We start from the raw sequence: 23,994 nt of genomic DNA on the forward strand, positions 1-23,994 counted from the left end.
CAGGGCAACTAGTAGTCACTTAACGGGAATGGCTTTATATCAGCTGAAAGAGCATGATGGAAGGCATACTGAATATCACCTCCTGATCTTCCACGGGAGCCTGATGAGGTTTCCAGTTAGCAGTGCAAGAAGTATAGAATATCCTGATCACAGAACTTCTATTTCATCTTCCATTGGGCCCTTACATTTAACACAAGGGCCTATTAATTTGATTCTTTCAGTTTATTCCATTGGCCTAAGGTTCTCCAGTGCTAGCATGGAGTTTGAGTTGTATAATCCAGCAAGGAAGTATTGTGGGATTTTATTTTATTTTGTAGTAAGAAGGCCACATTTTTGGAATGATACGTTACTGAAGAACTATTGTAAGGGAAAGGTCAGAATGAATGCTTTGCAAATCACGCATAAACTATTAACATTTATCTAATCTCTATAATGTTCTCCATTTTGAATGTTCAATGGCTGATGAAGAACTGGATATGACAGTGGAGACTGCTCATCTTCTGTCAATGGAGCAAGTTCAAAAAGCAATGAGGGAAATTCACCTGCACAGTTACCAAAATTCTGTTACGAATGCGGCGCCAAATACCCGGTGGAATCTGCAAAATTCTGCTGTGAATGTGGAGTTCGAAGAATGGTTTTGTGAACACCTTCTGTAAAGTAGGATAAAAGAGAGCTCCTCTGTTTGCTATGGCTGCATGGAATTCTGCGCTGTACTTTCCCATCTGAACTTGTGCTAAAACACCATAGTAATTTTCTGAGAGCAATTCTTTTTGGTTGCAGAATAATTTATATAGATATAAATATACTGTATATAATTGATAGGTACCTGAAACTGTGCCATTCAAGAAGGTATTCTTGAGACACTGTTGGAAATATCTTTAATGGAGCGAATTAACTCAAGAAGTGTGTGTGGGGGGGTCATTTTGTTTTTTGTAATCCTGCTATGTATTACTGTATATTCTTACATGGTTCTCGTTATTCGCCCATAATAGTGTTACCCCGAATAAGTTCATCCAATAAGGGAATCTAGAGAATATTGGCTGCTGTAGATAACTTGATGAGTAGGTTCTCATAAACCTTACTAACAAACAAAAAAGGTTCAGATTTACCGATCTTGTTTATGATATTATTCTACCTGATTGGCATTTTTTCCGAGTCTGCTTTCAAAACATGTTATAATGTCCATTGTACAGATGCTTCCTTTGTGTGTGGTACCAGATTTTCCCCAGCCAATTTTCACATTCCTTTCTTTAAATATAATTCTTAGTTTTGCAAAATAGTTCACCTTCAGATATCTATGGGATCAATTGCCAATGGCAGCTTTTCCTGCAAACCTCACTATAATGAATGGAGGATGTATAAGTGGTACCTTGAATCTCATCCTTTATCAAGCTTCTCCTACACCACTCTCTTTTTCCATTATTTGTAAAGCCCTGCTCCTTATTTTCTAAAAACAAGTATAAGCATAGTTTTAATGTTTGTCCAGTATGGTCTAAATTATTATGCCCACTTTATAGAGTTTTGTGGCTATTGCAACGATGGTAAGATACAATAGAAAAAGAATCACTTGTTATATAATAATTATTAGTAGAACAAATGAGTTTCAGAACATGGTACCTGAATAATGCTTTTTCTTCTTCTTTGCAGTATCTTTTGCTTAGGGGTTTTTGGTACCTTCTGCAGCCAAATCAAAATAAACTGGCTTCACAGGGAGTACATTGACCCACTGGAGCCCTTAACCTATATCAGTATTGTTGTTTGTCTTAGTAATAGCATACATTTTCACAGAAATTATTTTTCCTATAGAGAAGAGCCCTCATTTCTGCCTTTCTCAAAATCATTTTGACCTTTTTGGTTCCAACAGTTATTTCTAAGCCGTGGTCACATCTTATAAAGAAACAATTTAACCTGTCAGCTGGGCACTTTGTAGTATTTGACCTGACATTAATCTAACCTTATTTTCATCTTTTCAAATGATGTGACTAATGGCAACTGGAAATACAACTGGTTGATCAAGCTACTTTTCCTGCTTCAACTTTCTAGTATGCTTGCTGGTGGTAAATTGAAGGTCCCTTATAATCAGAGTTAACAAATTCATTGATGTAGGATTGTTATTTGTGGATCTTCGTTGCTCAGAAATGAAAAGTACAATTTTAACTGCAGTATCCAAAACCTTGTCCTGTGACCCAATTTTCAGTTCTATACAAATGGCTAATATTCAGCCATTATAGAATGCTTAGTTGATGTGCTACAGTGGCTAAATGTGGGGGAACTGAACCAGTACTGGAGAAGATGTCTAGAACTTCATTGAGGTGTGCACTATTATGCATAGCTCACATTATTCTCCCTCTTTTCTTAGGTGTTCCTTCCAGACCTTTTCTTTTTATTTAAAAAAATTATGAATACTTTGTCTGCAATCTGTATTAGTAGATTAGTGTACTATCTTTGATTATATATAGTTACATTTTAATGGCGGGGGTAAATTCAATAATTTAGGAAGTTGCACTTTTAAAGGTTTTCATTAAAACAAAAAACTGAGCCCAATATATCATATTGCTTCATGATGAAATCACTATAATGGGCATGTTCAACCTAAACCAGAAATAATTATGTGTGTTGATTTAGTACTTGAAGGCACCGTTATAAAATCTTAAAGAGTGATTGTTCTGTGTGATGAGCTCTTCCGTGTGATAGAAATCAGAAAGGCATCGACAAACCTAACCACTTAAAACGAAAATGTTATTGATGTTAATGGAGAATCACATTTCTGAACCAATCAATGACATTGCATCATTTCATAATATGGTTCTGACTTTAAATGGTGGTGGTTAATCTATAAAATAATCACTTTAAACATGCAGTAACATTTTGTTTCCATATGAAAGGGTCTCCCCCTCTTCTAATCCTCAGAATACTAAGGAGGAGAAGAGTTTTTTCAAAACATTCCTTTTGCCTTTTCATTTACTAGAAAATCTGGTAAGTTATATTATACATCTTGTTTATTTGCTTGAAATCTTACTTTTAAATACATTAACGTTATGCCACAGATTTATATCTCATGTAAATGATGATACTGAGATGAGCTCAATATATTTAAGAATTCACTCAGAGTTACTTCAGGTTACTTTTAGCCACAGAGTTGACTCTACACATTTGAAAAATGTACACCTTGTATTGCCCTAATGGCAGAGCAGCACAGAGATCAGTCTTAGCATCAGAAAAGCTAATTTGTAATGTATTTAGTGGTGGAAATCTAGTGATCAATCTCTGGCATTCCACTTAATTTTTTTGCATTTTGTGAAAGAGATGACTGGTATGTTGGGAAATTTCTGAATGATCTACATGGACCCTTTTGAGAGTCTTGTGTGGATGTTGCTTTGTCTTGGGTGAGACTTCATATGCATCTTCATTCACCAAAGATCTCAAATATTTATGTAACATAAATGCTTTCCTGTGTTTCTACAGATGCTTTATTACACCTGCCTAACAATACAGATTTCTTACTGCGTCTGCCTGATCTTTTAATATATTGTATCCTCTCTCTTTTGTAACTGTCATCTAATTTCTAGTTATGTGACCTTTTATTCTTTGCTCTGACTTGTGTTTTGGATTTTCCTAAATGTTTACTGGGATCATTGCGAAAGCAATCTGTACATGCTTGCTGTACGTTATCTAGTCCTTTGTTAACAATAAAGCAATTGTTGCATACATTTATTATTATTATTATTATTATTATTATTATTATTATTATTATTCTTAATGTTGCATAGTAGGTTCCTTTGTTTTGTTTTTCTGGCAGCACCCTTGCTGCTAAGTTAGTACATAAGCTGTCAAATCCTGAAATCTTTCTCAGTACCTGGGTGATGTGAACTAGATGTGGGCAAGCTACTTGACACTGAATCCTGATGGTGCCAACATAATGGTCTTGTGGCTTGTCACACTATTGAAAGGGTTCATCCTTCCCCGATCAAGCAAGCTGACCTAAAGTTTGAGACTGGGTATTCGTGTGCAATAGAAATTGTAAAAGTATATAGCGTGCTATTAACTGGGTCCCTGCAGCTTAACCTTTATGCAAGTCAAACCTCCAACATTTTATTTTTATTTAAAATATTTATGTTTTATTAAATATACAGAATTGTTTACATCAAAAATCCATCCAACTCAATATAAAAGAAATACACACAATTTAAAGCAGCAGCATGAATGAGGAAAGCAGTCAAAAATCAGTTAAAATTAAGAACAAACCAAGCAGCCCACCACTGATTGCCATTAAAAACCTTGAAGATTTTTTTTGGTATAGTCAACATGTACATATTTAGTAAGTGGGGGGGGGTCCCCACTAAAAGTGGGCCATGCAAGCCTAGTATCGGAAATTGGGAGAATCCAGAAAATGACTCTGAACCCAACTTTGATTTTGGAAAAGCTTATATGGCAGTCCTCTACTCAGGTCTAAAACCCCATTTGCATTGCACCTGGAAATGCACTGGAAAGAACACAGGTGAGTTAATACTCCTCTACTATATTTGCTGTGTTTAAGAAACTGCTGATAACACTTTCCATGTCAAACTTGTGCTCAAAATACCTCCATGCACTCCCTTGAAAAATGATAAAATCCACAGAAGTCTACTCCCATATTTCAGTGCTTGTACAATGTTACAATGGAGAGCTGGGCCAGTGTGCCTTACTGGCTTGACCAGGTGGGAAATAAAAATAACTGGAAGCATGAAACAGGAGAATTCAGGTCTAATGCACAGGTAGGCTAAAACACAGGTGGCAACCTATGGACTGCATGCAACCCTCAGCTGTTCCTCCTCAGTGCTGTGAAGAGGAACAAAAAAGACAGTGGGAAGACATTACCCAACAACAGCATGATAGCTAGAGTACCGTTGGCTCTCTTTCTAGGTGCATGCATTCTGTAGGATTGCTGCAGAAAGTCAGACAACCCAGCTACAGGAGTAAGACAATCTAGTGACATAGGTTGGGACACCTGGCTGCCTTCCTGATGGATCTTCCGTTTCTCATTGCAGCAGCACAAAGGTACATCATGGGGCACGCAAGGAGGCTGACTGGGCAACCAAGAAACGACCTCTGCCATGATGATAAACGGAAGAGCCAGCAGAGAGTCAGGCAGGTGAACAAGTGCTGGCCATCGCAGAGGGAGGGATATAGGGAGGCCACCAAAGGTGGTCTACACTTGGGCTCAACTTGACTAAAGGAAGAAGACGTAAGTTTTAACAGATATCAAACATCTTCCTAGAAACAGGATGTTATGCACTAAGACATTTATACAGGGCTTTTTTTTCAGCGAGAGCTCAGAAATTCTGTTCCAGCATCTCTCAGGTGAGCACTATTGTCATTCTAAGAGGATGAGGGAGGCATTCGTGGTGAGTTCTGGCACTTCTTTTTCTTGAAAAATAGCACTGCATTTATAGCTATTAACTACACATGTTATAGTAGTGTTTTGTTTGCATTCCAAATTCATTTAGCTTAATCCCTGAGAAGAAGAAGAAGAAGAAGAAGAAGAAGAAGAAGAAGAAGAAGAAGAAGAAGAGAAATTTATTACGGCCATAGGCCCATACAGGTAAAAACAACACCTAAATAACAGCTTGTGCCGTAGGGAAATAAAAAATAATAATAAAAAAAAACAATCGCTAAAACACCACTATAACAATAAAAAACTATAAAATGGAAAGGCATACTACGCCTTAATTTGCTTGTAGTGCTCCTTGGCGTCGCTTTTGGGAAATGACAGCAACTAGGAACCTAGCCACCTTCAGGGTCGTGTGGGTATCCTTGTCCTGCAAGATTTGGGCAAGGTGGAATTTTGGTGGGGTACCCTCTAGTTTCTGTATGATTGATCCCAACAAATTTGCCCGTGGCACATTGAACAAGGGGCAAGTGAACATAATGTGCTGGAGCGACTCCGGCGTCACCTTATCACATTCGCACACGGCGGGGGCTTGGCCCTTTGAGAACCTATGTCTCAGGACATTGGAGGGAAAAACGTTAAACCTCGCTTTGGTGAAGGCCAGTCTATGGGCAACAGTCGAAAGGGAGGAGAGGTATGATGGAACGCAGTAAGTTAAAGTGATACCAATGTTCTGGGGCGAACAAACACCTCCCCCCAGCGTATAATTTCGCTGTAAATCAATGTCATCCAGTCTTTGGCGGATCAGTCTTTGAGCAGTGATTTGGTCTAGTTTTAGGGAATCTGGGGGAGAGATTCCATAACTCAGGAGTTTGGCATGAATTCTACTAGTCCAAAGGCTAGAGAATTCATCTCGCCATAAGCATTGGACAAGGTAATGGTTTGGTAATCTATGCCACAATGATAACCAGTAATTGAAGACTTGCTTCCACAGGCAAGTTTCTAAGGATGCGACCTTCAATTCTAGTCGCATGGCTGCGTTGCTTACGCACAGGGGGAGCATTAGGAGCCGACGTAGGATCCCTGAGAATGAGATCATGGTTACATTTTTTGGCTTTACGGTTGTTGTTCTTTAAAGAAGAGTTAACAACTTTCTGCTTCCAGGCTTTCTGTTTTCTGCTTCGAGACTGTTTTCTCCCTAGTTAATGCTAGAATGCACTACAAATATCATTAGACAGTAATATAGATACAATATAGGAGACAGCAATATAGATACTTTTAATACTAAAAATAGTTCAGAACTCTGCAATTTTATACAAGACAAATATAAAAAGCATTTGTTAAATTAAAACATTCTAGCTGTAAAATGCCAGTATTATTTTATTTTTAAAAATCTAAATATTTTAAGTTAAATGGCTGTTGCATTAAATGGCTGGCACCCAAGAAGTCAATCCCAAATTTGAGCAATTCCTGAGTATTCCTGCAAGTACCTTTCTAACTTCCACAAAACAAAGCAGCAGTACGTTCCTCATATTCACAGTTTAGCTCCTAGAAGCTACCTACACTCCTCCTTACTACAAATCCCCAAACCAAGAAACTACTCTTCATTCATCCTTTTTTCCTTCCAAGCTTGCCTTTGGTCCTAAAGTGGTTTTGAAATCCATGAAGTACAGTATTAGTAACTTAAGAAATCCCTCGTAATGACTTTTTTAAAAACAACAACAACACCACCACAATGTATTAAAAACACATAATTTTCTAAGTTCCTTTGTATTTTTTAAAGTGCTTCATTGTTTCAGTTGTACGTTTAAAACAGTTGTCGGTTTAAATAATATATTTTAAAGGGCAGGTACAGGTTTTAATGACTGATGAAGTACAGATTGCAGTTCTCCACCCCACTGGTCAGTTCTCTGCTTCCACTGGTGTCGAAAGTTTCCTTGAGACACAGAGTGCCTTGACTACAAACTTCCAACTTTTGCCTCCGTGCCCCCTCTTCCCAAGAACGAAAGAACTGCAGTCTTCTCAGGGACTTGGTGCAGAAGATTTGCATAAGCAAAGAGGAGATAGTTGCAGTGCTTAAAAGTATTTTTATAGAAAACCGGTGTGCTCTGAAAAACCAGAGCGTTGTGTAGTTCATAAAGCTTCACTTAATTGTAACAAGCTTTCAAATGCTTCATCCTATTCCACTTAAGTCCCAAGTGACATCAGTTGCTGCCAACATGACTTAAACTGAACAGTTATATCCTTTATCAAACATTGACGACAGAGCCTTTTGATATATCTTACATTTGGACATGGGTTTTCTCTTTGTCGTTTTATACCAGTGTTGTTGTTGCAGTCCTGTATTTTTTTTTTAAAAAAAAAGAAGAGATGGCTGTTGAAGTGTACATAGATCATCTTTTTGAGTGACAATATATCAAGTCTGTACACGAAACATTTTGAAATTGGTAGGCTTAAGAATATACTAGCTACATTTTAAGCCACTACAAAACAAAAAAAAGTTGTACAAGGTCATGGGTAGGCAAACTAAGGCCTGGGGGCCAGATCCAGTCCAATCGCCTTCTAAATCCAGCCACGGACATTCTGGGAATTATCGTGTTTTTATATGAGTAGATTGAGTGCTTTTATTTAAAATGCATCTCTGGGTTATTTGTGGCGCATAGGAATTCATTCATTCCCACCACCCCCCCCCAAAATTATAGTCTGGCCCCCCACAAGGGACAGTGGACCGGTCCCCTGCTGAAAAAGTTTGCTGACCCCTGTATGAGGTGTTTCAATAAATCAGCTAGGGGGGAAAGCAGTTAAGTGCTATGCAGGTAATAACACTAGGAAAATGATGGATATGTTATTGAATCAGCAAATTCAGTGTCAAATCTTCCAGAAGTAAAGAGGGGTGCACAGATGTGAGGGGCAAGTAAAAGTAGCTGAAAGGAAACAAGCTGCAAAAACAAAGCATACCTTGAGCATTACCAATGTCATAGCTGAAACATCATTCATGTTCTTCTCTACACTTTCAGTGAAGTTACATCTCTTGGTCATTTTTTGAAGATGGCATGCCATGTCACGAATGTCTCTCTTATGTAAACAAAAAAAAAATGTTAATGAGTTGGAGTGCTATTAGGCTTGATACAACTTTCTTACATACTGATCCTTCAGGCTCTTGGATCTCAAAATTGAATAAAATATTCAATATGTTGATCCCTACGCCCCACTTTTACTTCAGTGTGGAGTTTAATTCCCAGTCTCTCCTTTACACTACTTTCAAGTGACACCGACACTTTGCTAGGTCTTCTCCATTTAATGCTGGTGCCTCCAATAACTGCTCTAACATTTAAAAAGTTAAACTTTCCATAGGACTGTTTCTTTTATATTGGGTAATCCTGTGCAGCTCTAAGGCCAGCGGGCACTATCCGTGTACCACTTTTCACAATGGCTTGGGCTAATTTAAGTGCCAAGATTAGTTCTGTTCTTAATGGTTTTTCTATTTTAGTATATACATATATATATATATCATACGCAGCTCTGATACTTTATGACAGACGGAGAGTATATATAGGGTTGTAATCAACTAAGTTTTACGCAAAGTAGACTCATTGGAATGAACGACCCTAAGCTAGCCGTGTTTATTACTTTAAATGGGTCTAGTCTAAACAGGGCTTACACTTGAATAGCACCCTATATTTATGAATAAATTCAAATATTACAAGATGCCATAAATTTCCAGGGATGCTTCCTTCCTTCCAAACCCTAGTACGTGCTGCCTGTGAAACAATATAAAATGCAAATAGAAGATAAAGTCAAAATGCCCCTGTGAGTTGTAAAAATGCTTCATCATGCCTTTATAAAAGCTCAAGCCATTTGACCAGGCTGGTCATGCCTTGGTCATGCTTTTCCATGCTATACTTAAAGCACATCAGCTTCAGGCCAAGTATAAGAAAGTCTGGAAGGACAACACACTCATCCTGCTGATACCCTGAACAGGTCACAGGCAAGGAAAAGGGAAGTGTCTTTCATAGTTATGGTATCTTTCCTTGCTTGTATTTGCTCCGCAGAAACTAAGGATACAGTATATACTAACTCCAGAAAAATCAACATTACCAAAGCTGAATTGCAGAACACTTCTAGTCCAGTTGTATTCACCTATAACAAATTAGAACACAAGGAACAAACATGTTAATTCAGATGTTTCCGCATTTCTCTTTCCAGTGTAAATAAACCCACTGTTGTATAACCAGTCAATGGCTTGTGCACATTACTGTGGTCAGTTCTGAAACTCTGTGAGAAATGTTTCTACAAGTATTCATTTACAACTATCATTTTGTTGGGCGCTGTCAGTATTCCCTTTGGCACCATCCCACACCACTTCCGTACACACCTTTCCAGGTGTGAAGATCGGCATAAGGTCCTCTCTTGGCAGTTCCACCAACGCATCCAGGAATCAGACTATCAAAATGGCGTCTGGGCAGATTTCAATCCAAAAAAAGCCCGAAGACTTTTTTTGGGGGGGGAGGGGGAGATGTTCCCCCCCAAAAGTCAACAATGTCTCAGAATTGTGAAATCCTTTCCTATTGTGCTTGCTCTACAGAAACTACAATGTGTTGTTGTTTTTAAGCAACATTACCTCCATTGTGTTGCAGAAAACTCTATTGGTGTTAGACCGGTTACATCCATCATTTTGTTCAATCTGGTTTTCCTATAAATTAGAATGCAAGTAACAACGTTTAAATTTAGATGCTTCTGCATCTCTTTTTCCAGTGTAATAAGCTCAATGCACTCAATGATTTCACCATGTCCCTGAGATCCATTGTGAAAGCATGAGAAACGTTTCTGCAAGCATTCATATGCAGTGGTCTGTTTTCCCTCCATTTGGTTCATCAGCCTGGAGTAACTGATCTGCCTTGCTGGGTGCACTTACATGTAGACAGTATGAAGTCAGTTGGATACAACAGCATTTTATGTCCAAACCTCAAGAATAGAATATGTTTGTTTGTTTTTTAAAAGGAAGACATAAAAGAAGTTGTTGAAGAGGAAAATACATGCTTGCCTGCATACTTTAGCTTCATTTCACATTTTAAAAAGCTTTTTGTTATTTCAGCATTCTCCCCACCCCAAGTATCTAGGTCTGTACATGAACACCACAAATGTTCTAATGCAGGATTTTATTATGATTTATTGCCAGCCATATGAGAGGACATCCTGGAAAAACTGTATGTCATCAACTGCTTAGTTTTGCATGTTGCTATTCCTACGGAATTTCCTTACTGTTTTAATAGATTGACTGTAAGCATGTTTACTCAGAAATCAGAGGGCTAGACTTTCCCTTTCCCTAGATCCATAAATAAGCATTTTAAGCTAGAAAAACTATGGCACAGGGGAATTCAACTGGATACTTTGTTAGAAAAGGGGTAGCTAGCCTTTTTTGGCTCTGGGGTGGCATCCACTCTTGGCCAACTCTACAAGAGAACTTAACATGATCCTGCTGGATCAGGCCCACAGCTTATCTGGTCCAGCATCCTGACCTCAGCACATTCACACTGTTCCACTCCTGTGGATTCCAGTAGCTGCTATTCAGAAGCAGACAGACTCCAGCTGTGGAGGCAGGGAATAGCCACCATGGCTGCTAGCTACTAGATACTCAGTTCATTTGTATAATCCTCTTTTAAAGCCATCCAAATTTGTGGTCATCGCTACCTCCTATGAAAATGAGTTCTACAGCTTAAATATGTGCTATATCTTCCAGCATTCAACTTTATTAGATGTACATGAATTCTAGCGTTGGGAGAGGGAGGAAAAACTGCTCTCTGTCCACTTTTCCCATGCCGTGCATGGTTTTATAAACTTCTCTCTTACTTGCCTTCTCTGTAAATCAAAAACTCCCAAATGCTGTAACCTTACCGCACCAGGGAGTTGATCCACCCACCCAACCCCCCCAGTAATTTTGGTTGCCCTTTTCTGAACATATTCCAACTTTACAACAAACCGGCAAACCAGAACGACACACAGTATTCCATTTGTGGTTGTACCATAAATTTAGATAACGGCATTACGATTTTCAGTTCCTTTCCTAATGATTCCTAGCATGGAATTAACCTTTTTGACAGCTGCCACACCCTGGGTCAACATCTTCATTGAATTATTCACTATGACTCCAAGGTTTCTTTCCTGGTCAGTCACTGCCTGGTCAGTTCAGGCCCCACGAGTGTTGTTATGTGATATGAAGGGGCTTATTTACACTTGTGGCGCTGTAGTCTAAACCACAGAGCCTAGGACTTGCTGATCAGAAGGTCAGCGGTTCAAATCCCCGTGAAGGGGTGAGCTCCCATTGCTTGGTCCCTGCTCCTGCCAACCTAGCAGTTCGAAAGCACGTCAAAGTGCAAGTAGATAAATAGGTGCTGACGGGAAGGTAAATGGCGTTTCTGTGCGCTGCTCTGGTTCACCAGAAGTGGCTTAGTCATGCTGGCCACATGACCCGGAAGCTGTCTGCGGACAAACGCCGACTCCCTTGGCCAGTAAAGCAAGATGAGCGCCGCAACCCCAGAGTCGTCTGTGACTTAACGGTCAGTGGTCCTTTACCTTACACTTGTTTATATCAAATTGCATTCGCCATCTTATTCCCCATTTGCTCAGTCTGGAGAGGTTATTGGGAAGCTCTTCTCATTCTCTTTTTGAACCCCTTATCCTACAGCTGCAGTCATTTACATTAATCACCTCTATACCACAATCCTTTTCAAGATTAATCCCATCATCCTAATCACAGCACACTACAAAGCAGAGACCAGGAATAAACAAAACATCCCTTTTACTGAGTGCATGCAAACACTCAATGAATAGTTTACTAAGTCAATTTATCCTGCTAAAGCAAACCGTGTCCTAAATTTCTGTAAAAATAAAAATAAATTTTATTATTTTGACCCCGCCCATCTGGCTGGGTTTCAATCAATCACCTTCCTGTCATGCTGCTCTAAAAAGGCAACCTCTCCATCTAAACGGAAAATGACCACAAGGCAGCCTTTAGCAAGTACAAAACAAAATTTGGCTCACAAGTATTTAAGAAGATCCAGTTTTGGTGTCTCAGTACTGCAATCTTTTCCATTGTGAAAGTTTGCTAATTATTCATCCCTTGGCAGTTAAAATGTTTGCTCTATTTCCTACATTTTGGCACAGAGATGCCTGGCAACAGATGCACCAGAATGATGGGAAAGTGACTTGCAAATAAGCAAGGAAAAACCCATTTCCCTAGAACAAAAATAGAGAAAGGATTAGCTTCTGGAAGGAAAACTATAGCTGCTTCCTAGCAACGTATTATGGAATTTTGATAACAAATTAGGTAACAATGTAATAGATTGGATCCAGACATAGGCTGCAGTCCTAACTCTACTTACCTACCTGGGAGTAAGCTGCATTGAACTGTGGGACTTACTTCTTAGTAGATATGGTTAGGACTGCACTGTAAGTGAGTTGAACTAAGATCCTATTGATTTCAATGGTGCAAATTAGTCATGGTTTAACAACAGTGACTTAAACGGAAATGAAGTTCAACTCACTTAGTTTGGATCCATGAATTACAGCAGTTCTGAAATCACTTCAAGACATTCAATGTGAACTCAGCTACCTGCATGTTGGATGCCAAACAAACAAACACTGTAATCAGAAGCATAGCTTGTTTTCTTGGTATTAAACACTGGCAACAACCCAATGACAAATTACTGTTGACTCAGCAGCTGAGATAGTAGAGTGAAACAACCACAAGGCATGAAGATACAAGTGGAAGCACATCTCTTCCAAACAAAGCGATGCTAATGCAAATCAGCAATTGCAGCATTATATGCATTTGTTATTGTGTCATTATCAGTTGAAAGAGGCAGGCTTGAATCCTAGCATCTCCCATTTCTCCAAGTGTGTGCCAAGGACTGGTTCTGCTTTCTTTTCTAATGCCACCATTGCCTCAGGTCTGATTTTCTGTCACCAATTCACCTGTCATAGTTCTTTCAAGAGAACATTTCAGTTTTGCATGGAACTACACCAGGATTTGTTTCATAATATAATTGCCATACATTCCTATGGAGGAGAGAGAAGTATGATGGCTCATGTGAGTAGACTGGGGGGGAAATACTCAACAATTCAATGTTTGCCCAGCACTGGCCATTTTCAAAGCCATGGCACCGTTAACTTTGTCTATTCAAACCAATTCAAGTTTGTTGTTATCTGTTGTTTTAACCACTGCCCTTACTAAATCTTTTGTCTTTTTTAATGGTTTTATTGTTATATTGCCGTCCTGGGAACTCTCTGATTGAAGAGCAGTAGGCAGGTGTAATTTATTACACAAACGATACCATATATTCATAGATTCCCACATAGTACACCTCATTTCTATATTTCAAGACAACGGGATTACTAACATCTCCATTGGGAATGTTTTAACATTCAGGGTGTTAGAACTGCTCAGATAAATACATCCCCCCCCTCTCTCTATATATGTATATTAAACGATACCTACCAGCACGCGAATGTTGAAAGATAGAAACATTTCATATTTTTCCAGGAAAGCATTCATGGAAGCAGATGAACCAACTGGTACCAAAGCTAGGAACAGTGGCAGAATCCCAAAGATATACCTTAAAAAAGCTAGATTACAAAATTACATTGAATTACAGCTTGTACCAAGGAAGTTATATGCTCAGCTGACTATGGTAATATGACTTAATATTAAATAGTGATGGGTTGGAGATATGTAACAGATTACTGCTTGACAACATTATTCAGATTTATACATTACAGAGGCAGGCACTGAGGACATAATGAGAGCAATGCTATGCTCATTTACCTGGGAGAAAGTCCCAGTCAATTGAGTAGAACTTACAAATGCGTAGACATACATAGGATGGCACAGCACTGCATCTATATGTCTTAATTTTTTAAAGGGTGGAGCAACGAGTCAGTGTGTCTGGCTGTTAATCAGCAGGTTGGTGGTTTGAGCCCACCCAGAGCCGGCTGTGGGCAGGATTCCTGCACTGCAGGGGGTGGGACTAGATGACCCTCTTTCCCTTCCAACTTGGAATTCTATGATTCTATTTCATGAAACATACCCAAACGGTTTACAACAAAAATGACATAAAACCATATAATAAAAACCATATTAAAAAGTTGAAAAGAGATTATCAATTAATCACTGGAAATATCTATACTTAACTGGCTACATAGGCCTGGTAGAATAGTTTTCAGCAGAAGGCACCACCTGAATCTATGTGAGCAGAGCATTCCACAATACTAGGCCAATGGCACTAAATCATGAGGATGGAATTCCTTTTATCAAATTCTATTAAAGGGGAAATTTACAAACCATATTTCCTGTGGGCATTTTAAAGTTGGCTTATTGTTTAGCCTGCTCTACTTGGTTTGAAGACACTTCCTTTTTTTCTTTTCTTTTTTTCCTTCGTGAATATATCTTTATTGTTTTAAAATAAATACATTTATGAAGAGAAAACAAACAAACATACAAGCAAGCAGGCAGGCAAACAATAGAAAAAGCAAACAAACGACAACAATATAAGAAACAACAAAATTAATACGACTAACATCATTTATACTCCCAATAATGAAACCAATTATAAAACTTGTAAAGAGAAAAATAAAAAATGACTTCCAATTAGTCTCACTGTAGTTTATCTATGGGTTACCGTATACTGCACAGTTACATATTTCTTATATAGTTTCTTTTTACCTCCCTACAAACTTATATCTATACAATACAAGGGTCAGTCTAATTCTGCCAAGAGGTTTCCTTTTATACCATAGTTTTTAAAGTATTATTTAAAAATGTTCCAATCCTTATAGACTAATTGTTTTGTTTGGCCTCTTATCCTTCCTGTCGCCTTTGCTAGCTGCGGATATTCTGCCATTAGGATTTGCCAATCTGCCGTGTTAGGTGGTATTGTATTTTTCCAATTTCTTGCTACTAAAATTCTGGCCGCCATTATCCCATACATGAACAATGTTCTTTTCGCTTTTCCTATTTCTTTTGGCAATATGATTAATAGAAATATTTCTGGCTTTTTAAGACACTTCTAAGTGTTTGGTAATTAAGTTTTAGGTAATTTTATTGTCTTACTGCGGCAGAGGTCCATTAGGGCAAATGGTACAGTGCCCCCATCAAGCTCAGACTACCCTCAGCCAGCCCCCACTTGCTTAACTTCACACTTACAACCAGCCTAGGGGATGGCACTGGCTGGCAGCTTCCTTCTCCTTAGTCTCAGTGTTGCAGATTCAACTACTGTAGTAGAATTTCCATCAATGGAAGCCCACACAAGGACTTCTGCTAGCACAATGAGGCTCCCCTCCTGTCTTCCCGTTGTGTGCACCTCGCAGGAGGATAAGAGGGCAGATTGTTCCTTCAGGCAAGCAAGAAATGCTTGTGTGATGGAGCAATATGCTTAACCCTATGTTGAATTTCTCCCTCAGTGGAGAGAAAGAATGGGAAACTATAATTTAGCTGGCTCTGTCTGTCATCAGCTCTGGCTCCATCTACTGCTGGTTTTCTGCTTTCTTCTGCCCTTCCAGTGTCAACAGCCACCAGGGTTATTGCATATTGTTTTTTTTGTTTTGTTTTGTTTTTTTTGCACGATCAGCTTTATTCATGCCTATTGTAGCTTGCCCTGGTATCCATGAAGATGAAGGGTGGTTTAAAATATTTCAAAAAATTATTTTTAAAAACAAATGACTCATGCACCACCCACCTGCATTTCTACACATATCGACAAAACCAGGCACTATAGGTAAGCAATGGAAACGAGCAGGGAAACTTTCCTGTTATTTCTGAACATTATCACTGCTACACAGCCAAGGGTGGAGGTAGGAAGAGTGGAGATTAGGGCAAGCCAAGGAGACACAGCATCCTGCTGTACAGCATGGTTTAACCAGCCAACAGGAAGAAATGGCAGCAGAAAGAAACAAGCACATGAACAAGCTTGCAAGCAAAAAAGAGGGGAGAGCTATACAGTACAGGGATTCCTTCACTGAACAAGGTGAGTTGGAACACAGTCTACCTAAACTTCCGCAATACTGTTTTACAGTCCTCACTTGGCAGCTTTTCCATGCTAGTGGGCATAGTCTGCACAGTTCTGGGAATTAGCAGCAAACAGTGCTGCCTGGCAACCTTATCTGTCTGTCTCATACCTCTTTACCCATTGAAAGTGAAACCTCCTGCAGCAAAGAGGATACAGAACTGGTGAAAAGCCTAAAAGTGGTATTTTTAAAAGAGCACCAGCCTGGATTCAAGAGCTAGTATAACCCTCTGAGTTTTTATTGCTAGGGATTGGGATTCTGCTAAAAGCTACTGCAGCTGGTAGCCTGTGACTTACCCAAAGCCACTGGCATGGGGGTGTCTAAAAAATGGGGTGGGTTTTTAATGCCACCCTTAGTTTAAACCATGGCCCGTGAGTATTAAGGAACTAATGACAACCTGGAACTATCCCATACTGTTTGCAATATAAGAGTCCTCATAAGTTTATCCCCCAGACACCTGCCACACACACACACACACAAATGGTGCTGTGTATATTTGAACTATGGCAAAGGGTACTTGCAAAAGCACCTGTTGGAGGAAAATCTTCACGTTCGGCTCTGGCCGGCCAAGATCATTTTTGGGAAGGATCCCACAAACCCTTCTGGAGAGGCAGAAGAGTCTCATTGTGATACCCTTATGGGCATTGCAGTTCTTCACCTTACCGTTTTTTAAATTATTATTTCCTTGTTTGAGAGGTCAACTAAGGGGTTACCATCTTTTGCAACGGTATCTTTTCTTTTTTAATGGCTTTTGGCTGGTGCTTTACTTTTTGGGTCGTCCCGGGGAAGTTTTACGGGAAAAGAAGGCGCGAATGCTGGCATGCCGGCGGCGGGGAGCACCTGCAGGAAGAAGCGAAGCCCCGCGCCTTGCCAGCTGGAATTAAGCCCTCGGGATTTTCTGGGCTCCGCGCGGCGTGTGGAGACGCCTGGCTTCCGAAGACTTGGGAACGGGGTTAATGGCACCCGTCGAGGGCGGGGTGACACTTGGCTCCGAGGACTCGCTCGCCCCAACGTGCCTCGCCTCGCAAACAAATGTCCTCCACCACTCCCCTGCCTTTGTCTCCGGGAGATTTCGGGTGTCTCTGCCCAGCGCTGCTGGGAATAAGGCGCTTCCATTTTCGCTCTGGAAACGCGGGGAAATTCCCTCCGCGGGCCGAGGGGATAAAAGCGCGGAAGCCTCTCACGCGGCGCGCAAAGGCTCGAGAGTCGCCCAGGAGGCGCAGCAGAAGCAGCAGCAGGAGGCGAGCGCGTGCTCAGGGAAAGCGCAAAGGTGGGTTGTCGGGACAGAGACGCTGCGGAGTAGGTGAAGGGGCCACGGGGGCGACTCGGGGTCTCCGCTTCCCTCTCCCGTCTTCCGCGGAGGGTCTACGCGGCGCCGAAGCGAAAGGGTCGGCGAGCAGGGCGCGTGCGCCCGCGACGCAAGGCCGAAGCGGGCTATGCGCGCGCAGAGCCTCGCCGCCGTCTCCTTACCATGGAACATGGTCCGCGCGGAGGGAGTTTGCCGCTCATGATGGTGGTGGGGCCAGGCTCGTGCCCATCGCGCTGCCGCCTTGAGGCGAGACCTCGGGTGTCGGGGGGGGGGGGGGGAGAGAACGCGAGCCGAGGCTGAATATGGCCGGCTAGCTGCGCGAAGCTTTCAGCGAAAGTTGAAATAAAACGTTCCAACAAACACAACTAGCAGCGGCTCTTGGTTTGTTTTGCCTCAGCCTTCGTTTTCTGGGGACGGCAGGCAGCCGAACCCGGGAGGCTTCCGACTGGGTCCAATTAAGTTTCGCTTTCCGACGTAGCCACTAGCCGCGGAGGGCTTCAGTCAGCGAGGAGCGCACGGCGAGGAGCCCAGGCGCGTCCCACCCGCCTGTGACCGGGCGCCGCGGTGTGGAGCCGGTGCAAGGCGCACGCGAGCGCAGGGCTTGCCGCGCTGCTCCGTCCCGCCGCTCCGGCTGGGCAGCGCTTTCCCTTCAGGCTCGGTCCGCTGGCGCGCAGTGACGGAGCTCTTGAGCGCTCCTCCGAGGTTCCTCGGCGAGAGGCGTGGACGGAGCTACGGGTGGGTTTTTGCACGGTGCCGGCTGAATGGCAGAGGAGGTGGGATCAAGCGGGTCTCCACTCCCAGCAACGCCATGGGAGCGTTTGTGGCGGAGGCAGCCAAGAAACTAGGGGCTTGGCGGCTGGAAGGAAGGAGGGAAGGAGCCATTCATGGAGATGCCAGCGAGTGTCAGGTTGGGTGGGGTTTTCTCCGAGGGGGCTGGGAGGGCCGGAGCTTGGAACTCGGGTTCTCATTTGCCAGAGATGGAAAGCGCAAAAAAAAGAGAGCTTTCTTCGGAGCGGCGCTGCTCTCTTTTTGTTGGAGGTTTGGCGAACTCCTCGCTCTTGAGACCAAGAAGCTTCCAAGAGCGCAGAGGCTGGTGGGAGGGGAAAGAAAGGGCTGGCCTTCCCGCCTAGGAAAGGTTCCTCGGCTTATGGAGTTGTACTCTGGCGTGGTCAAAGAGTGGGGTGAGGGTGGCCTTGGGCAAGATCCCCGGAGTCACTTCTTTCCCACTGCCTTCTGGTAACTGGATAATCTGTTTCCCTGCTTTCCCATTTTTCCCAGTCTTAAATTCAGTTCTCCCCATTTCCAACTTGGCTCTGCAACGGTGGGGGGTCATCGGTGCCATGCAGCGTGCATGGCCCTGGCACCGAAATTTGTGGGTGCCTGGCCCCATCATGGGGAATGTGGGTCTTGGCAGCTGTGCACCTCAGTTTGCAATTAATAGAAGAACAGTCGTCGTGGAAAATTTGCCAGCATTTTACTGCATATTCCCTTGTTATGCACATTTTTCTATAGACTTTTATGGTCCCCCCATATAATGCATTTTGTATGTTGTCTTCACATTTCTATGCGATTTTATGCAGAGTTTACCCTAGTTACATGTGCTTCTCAGTACTTGGCTGTAAAAATTCAGGGAAGTTCGAATTTCAAAGGATTCCCAGTGCCTCGGTTGCCTTGTTATTTGGGGCAGTGCAGATTAGGTAAATTCACCTTCCCGTGCAAACTGAACTGAGTTTCTCACCAATTCCCACTTGCACTCTCCCTCTGAGCCCAGTTTACTCTTACCCCTTCATGCTTCGCACTGTGTGCATGACCTGAGAATGGAAGGTGAACAGGCAGTGAGTGACCAAGGGGTGCTGGACTTGAGAGTGCCCCCTCTGCAGGGGTGTGGGAGCTGGCAGGAGCCCAGCGTTGACAAACCTGGGCGTGGTGCACCTTGGTCCCTTCCTATTCTGTGCCACGCTGCAGATAACAGCTAATCTGTTTGCTTTAAAGGTTTGTGCCAAAGTGCAGGCAGGTAACCTAGTGACGTTTGGTTCTGCCAGAACATTATCTTGAGGAGTACAACACTTGAAAGAAAATTTGCATATATCAAGCAGCCTATTGGTGAGCTGTAAATATGAATGGGTATGATAGTCAAAACTACCTTTAAAAATGTGTTATTTAGGACAGAGTTTCACAAAAATGCTGATGAATTTTCGTGATGATTTTTTTTTTTTAAGCTGCAAAATGTGGAGAACTTACTTGGAAGAATGAAAACAGGAGGGAACTGAAATTGACATATCCTCCAATCCCTAGTTGTGCCCTGCATATATGTGTACGTGCATGAATGCATGCAATTAAAAATGGCCATACCCACTTTTGTTCACACCCACCTGTGGCATGTGGTCCCCGGAGGACTGGCCAAAGTTGAACCAAAAATGGTTAGCCACCACTGATAAATAGGGAGGATGAGGGAAGGGAGACAGAAAAAGTTGTGTTTGCGGCTTGAAAATACAAACAACACATGCTAATAGCCAAGCTTTTTATTAAGAGTTAAAATTTCAGAGGTTAGCAATTATATCCGAACCCTGAGAAATCTGGATACACGCTGCCAAAAATAGCAGAACAAAATATTTTCTGCAGTGTTCTCTTTCTAAGGGCCAGCATAACAGTACTCAGTAAGTAAAGTATACTGCAGTACTTTCCCCTTTTACTTCCTGAATTGGCCATTTACTTCCTGAAGTGAGTTGTTCTCTTCACTACTGATATGCTCTTTTTCTGAAAGATTATTCTCTGTGAACATAAATTGCTTAACAAAAAAAAGTTTTAGTTGAACTTAAAGAAAGCAAAAATTGTGTAATGAGAGGACAGTGTTTTGAAATACTTCATATCTTATTAAATTATGGCATGCCTGAGTTTGGCCGTTGGCCCTAGATGAAACAGCATTTCAGCGGTGGAGGAGGGTGAGCAGGGAGTGCGAGAAAGGCAAGTTTACATAAGTGCAGCTTCAATTCATCAGATATACCAATGCAGATGGTAAGATGGAAAAATTTCTGGTGCTCTGGAGAGTGATCTAACTGAGCATGCTTATTTTACTTTCATTTCGTAAACAAAGGTTTTTCTAAATTGTACCTCGTGCTATTTTTTTGTCCCAATATGCCACAAGCATTTGACTTGATATATATATACTGTACATGTTTTTCTCATTTACATGCCAGGGATAATCACTTGAAAAGCATTACCACTTTGCAACTGGCACACTTGCCCAAAATACTATAGGCATCCATTCATTTTTATTATTGAACATATGAAACAAGGTGGAAAAATCCCTGGAAATATAAAGCACCAGGCTTGGGGGTGGGACTGATTTTTTTTTTTGGGGGGGGGGAGTCTAAAATCAGTGCCGAACAGATTATATGCACAACAACAGCATAAGGGGGTTCTTTTCCAAAACAGGAAGTCATGTTCCAATCACAATCTTTTGATGGTGTTTCCTATAAAAGCCAATGCTCTGTGTTTTACTGGTAAATGCTTCTATTGTCATCTCTTTTGCAGTTAAGTGTAGCTGGAAGGAGGACCAAATAAGGCTGATATAGTTGATTGTGGTGTCTTGAACAATCTTTGACTCTTTGATAAAATACATGTATAAAGCTGGTGCTGTCTCCATATTGACATACTGTATTATGTTGTGTGTCATTCCCTCTTGCCCCGCCCCGGAAAGCAATACTGTATATATCACAGTTTAGGGAAGGAGTGCGTATTCTGTCTGCAAACATGAATTGCAAACATGAATTCAGGGGGACATTCCAGATCTGAGCCTAAATTGGAACCTTTAAACTGTCCTTTATAATCATTAATGCCCTTTATTTTCACCATGCATGTCTTGTCTTCTGGGTCTGTATGTAAAAGTGTCGAATGGCTGTCAGAGACAACTGTGGTGCCTCACAAATCACAGTAAAACGAAACAGCTTCATAAGCCTGATTGTAGGAAAATACACTTTCTTTCTCAGCGTTCACCTCTAGTTATGTAAAGTACAGGCCCATCCATAAACAGGCACTCTGCCTTCCTTTTTTTTTTCTTTGAAAAAAATTAATTAGGATAAACTAATTTATGCCTACTCAAAAGTAAGTACCTCTGGATTGTATAGGATAGCAGCCTAAAAACTTCATGGGCCCCCTTTTAAAAAATATTCATAGAAGTTATTTTTCTTTTCTTTAGAGAATTCTCATACACCATTTTGTTTCTCATTTCACGTTGTTCCTCTTTTTCATTCATTTCATTCATTCATTTTCGAGAGTCATGGTTCCTCATTTTAAAGCAGGGGCAGAGGGGTTGAAATTTATGAATGGATCTCCCTTCAGATGCACACACGGTAAGGACAACTTTGCTATAACAACTTTGCTACAACAACCTACAGCTATTCCATTCATGAAAGATGAAGCAGCCTAGATGCTGCCTATACCACAGTCAGTTAATGTTTAAGGGAAAATTAGTGTAGATTTTGTGGTTTATTTAACAATATATAACAAACCACGTAATCATCAAAAGCCTCTGAGTAGTTTACGTAAAACAATATGAAATATTTATTAAAATATTACTGCTGTTTGTTATATTTATTTGTCATCTCACACTGAAATGTAAAAACAAAACAAAAAAATGGAAATAACTAAAAAAAAGAGTATGTTAAAATAAAACATAAAAAGAGCAGTGAAACAAGACCTCAAGTGGTATCGAGGTTCAGAAACGGGAAGCCAAAATGATCAAGGTTGCATTGTTTGGGACTTTTTAGTTTAGAGAAGAAGCAGGGTCAGATTTAGGTTTGATGAGGCCCTCAGCTACTGAACGTAATAGGGACCTTTATACGTCCAGCTGTCCTTTGTCAACAACAAATTGTCGCTGTTTTTTGTGTTGAATATATGCTGTGTTGTAATTTATGGACCTAATAGGTATTTAAAGCCATTTGCACATAATAAAATATGTATTTTATCAAAGTAATATTTGAACTTATATTTTGGAAATGTACATCCAGTTTTTTTCCCTTTAATTTTTTTTTGGGTGGCCCCCAAGAGAGTGGGGCCCTAAGCTATACCTTGTTTAGCTTATACGTAAATCCGACACTGAAGAGGCAGGAATACGAGATACAGAAGTGTTTTTCTCCCTCCTAATGCTAGAGCTCAGGGAACTTGTAAACAGGATACTAGACTATCATTCTATGATTCATCCCAAACACGTGCAGGCTCTTCTTACAATCTTATGAGCTGCATATTCCTGCATTGCTGGGGGCTAGACTAGGTGATCCTCAGGGTCCCTTGCAACTCTACAATTTGGCTCATCCAAAACACATGCAAAGCTTACCCACCCTAATTAAAAGAATGCATACAGAAAGAATGCATACCCTCCCAGTTAAGAACATGAGTCAATAAAAATATTTTTGAATGGCACCTAACAGTCACAATGATAAAATAAAACTTTTTTGGGGGGGAAGATATATGATTCATCAAAAAACATAGGTAAAACCAGCAGTTTTGAAGCAAGGGTACATAATAAAATTACATGTCTGGGTAGGCTGTCAAGGTGTCAAAAGATGTCAAGGAAATAAACTACTATCTGACTTTTAGAAGACATCTGTTTAGGGAAGTTTTTAATGTTTGTTGGGAGCCGCCCAGAGTGACTGGGGAAACCTTATTAGATGGACATAGTATAAATAATAACATCACCATTATTATTATTATTATTATTATTATTAGCTTGCCTGAACAAACACGTTTTTAGAAAACACAAAATGCAACACAGTAAAGGTGCCATCCCAAACATAAATGCAGTTGGAATTTCAGAGAGCAGGTGCTTCCACACTGAAAAATTTAAAGAATTTTCCTTTTTTTAAAAAAAAAAATCTTATTTGATAACTGAAATAATTTTTCCTGCTATTTATTCATAACAAATGTTTGTCATGCCTAGGTGTGAAACGGTGGATATTTGCTTTTGAGTAAAATAACAGGAAAAATATTTTGCATGTATTGAGACTTTTTAAAAACGAAAACTATAAACAATAATCCCAAAAATATTGCTTAGTGCCACGTACACACTAGACCAGATTCAGGATCAGGGGCAAAAAAAACCCTAGCTTTAATCATTAATAAATGACTGGATAATGTTAACTAATTAATGGGCAGTGGACAGGTAACACTTCTTTCTTGTTAAGACCAGTTTTCAAAATCTGCAAGGTCCTGCCATATTATTTTTACAAATTAGTTTTGTGTTTAAATATTATTTCAT

General features: G+C 40.7%; 2 protein-coding genes and 1 long non-coding RNA gene across 7 annotated transcripts in view; 2 read left to right on the plus strand and 1 right to left on the minus strand.

Moving 5' to 3' along the window:
- The window catches only part of ZC2HC1A (zinc finger C2HC-type containing 1A), a 31,481-nt gene extending 27,773 nt beyond the window's left edge, over window positions 1-3,708 (plus strand). Inside the window, exon 9 of the mRNA XM_083623412.1 lies at window positions 469-3,708. Coding sequence (XP_083479538.1) covers window positions 469-643 — 175 coding nt within the window. The 3' untranslated portion in view covers window positions 644-3,708. The remainder of the gene's footprint in view (window positions 1-468) is intronic.
- Window positions 3,709-7,082: 3,374 nt separating this feature from the next.
- Window positions 7,083-18,468, minus strand: IL7 (interleukin 7; the record flags this gene model as incomplete). Of its 4 annotated transcripts, none has more annotated exons than XM_083623435.1 (6): window positions 7,083-7,708; window positions 8,327-8,441; window positions 9,462-9,508; window positions 9,990-10,061; window positions 13,866-13,993; window positions 17,900-18,468. In XM_083623435.1, 6 exons carry the CDS (start codon window positions 17,907-17,909, stop codon window positions 7,556-7,558), a joined length of 525 nt encoding a protein of 174 aa, XP_083479561.1. In that variant the 3' UTR covers window positions 7,083-7,555. The 4 variants fall into 4 exon arrangements, with proteins under 4 accessions (XP_083479561.1, XP_083479559.1, XP_083479560.1 ...); XM_083623433.1 differs by lacking the exon at window positions 17,900-18,468 and adding an exon at window positions 17,197-17,545; XM_083623434.1 differs by lacking the exon at window positions 17,900-18,468 and adding an exon at window positions 15,477-16,388.
- Window positions 17,565-23,994, plus strand: part of LOC310766844 — a 37,416-nt gene continuing 30,986 nt past the window's right edge. Inside the window, exon 1 of one of the 2 annotated variants that reach the window (XR_014550445.1) lies at window positions 17,565-17,699. This is a non-coding gene — a long non-coding RNA (uncharacterized lncRNA). Of the gene's footprint in view, window positions 17,700-18,479; window positions 18,646-23,994 lie in introns of those variants that run through there. The other variant, XR_014550446.1, reaches the window with a different exon arrangement.

The sequence above is a fragment of the Podarcis filfolensis genome, assembly GCF_964270895.1.
Source record: "Podarcis filfolensis genome assembly, chromosome: 7".
Taxonomy (NCBI): domain Eukaryota; kingdom Metazoa; phylum Chordata; class Lepidosauria; order Squamata; family Lacertidae; genus Podarcis; species Podarcis filfolensis.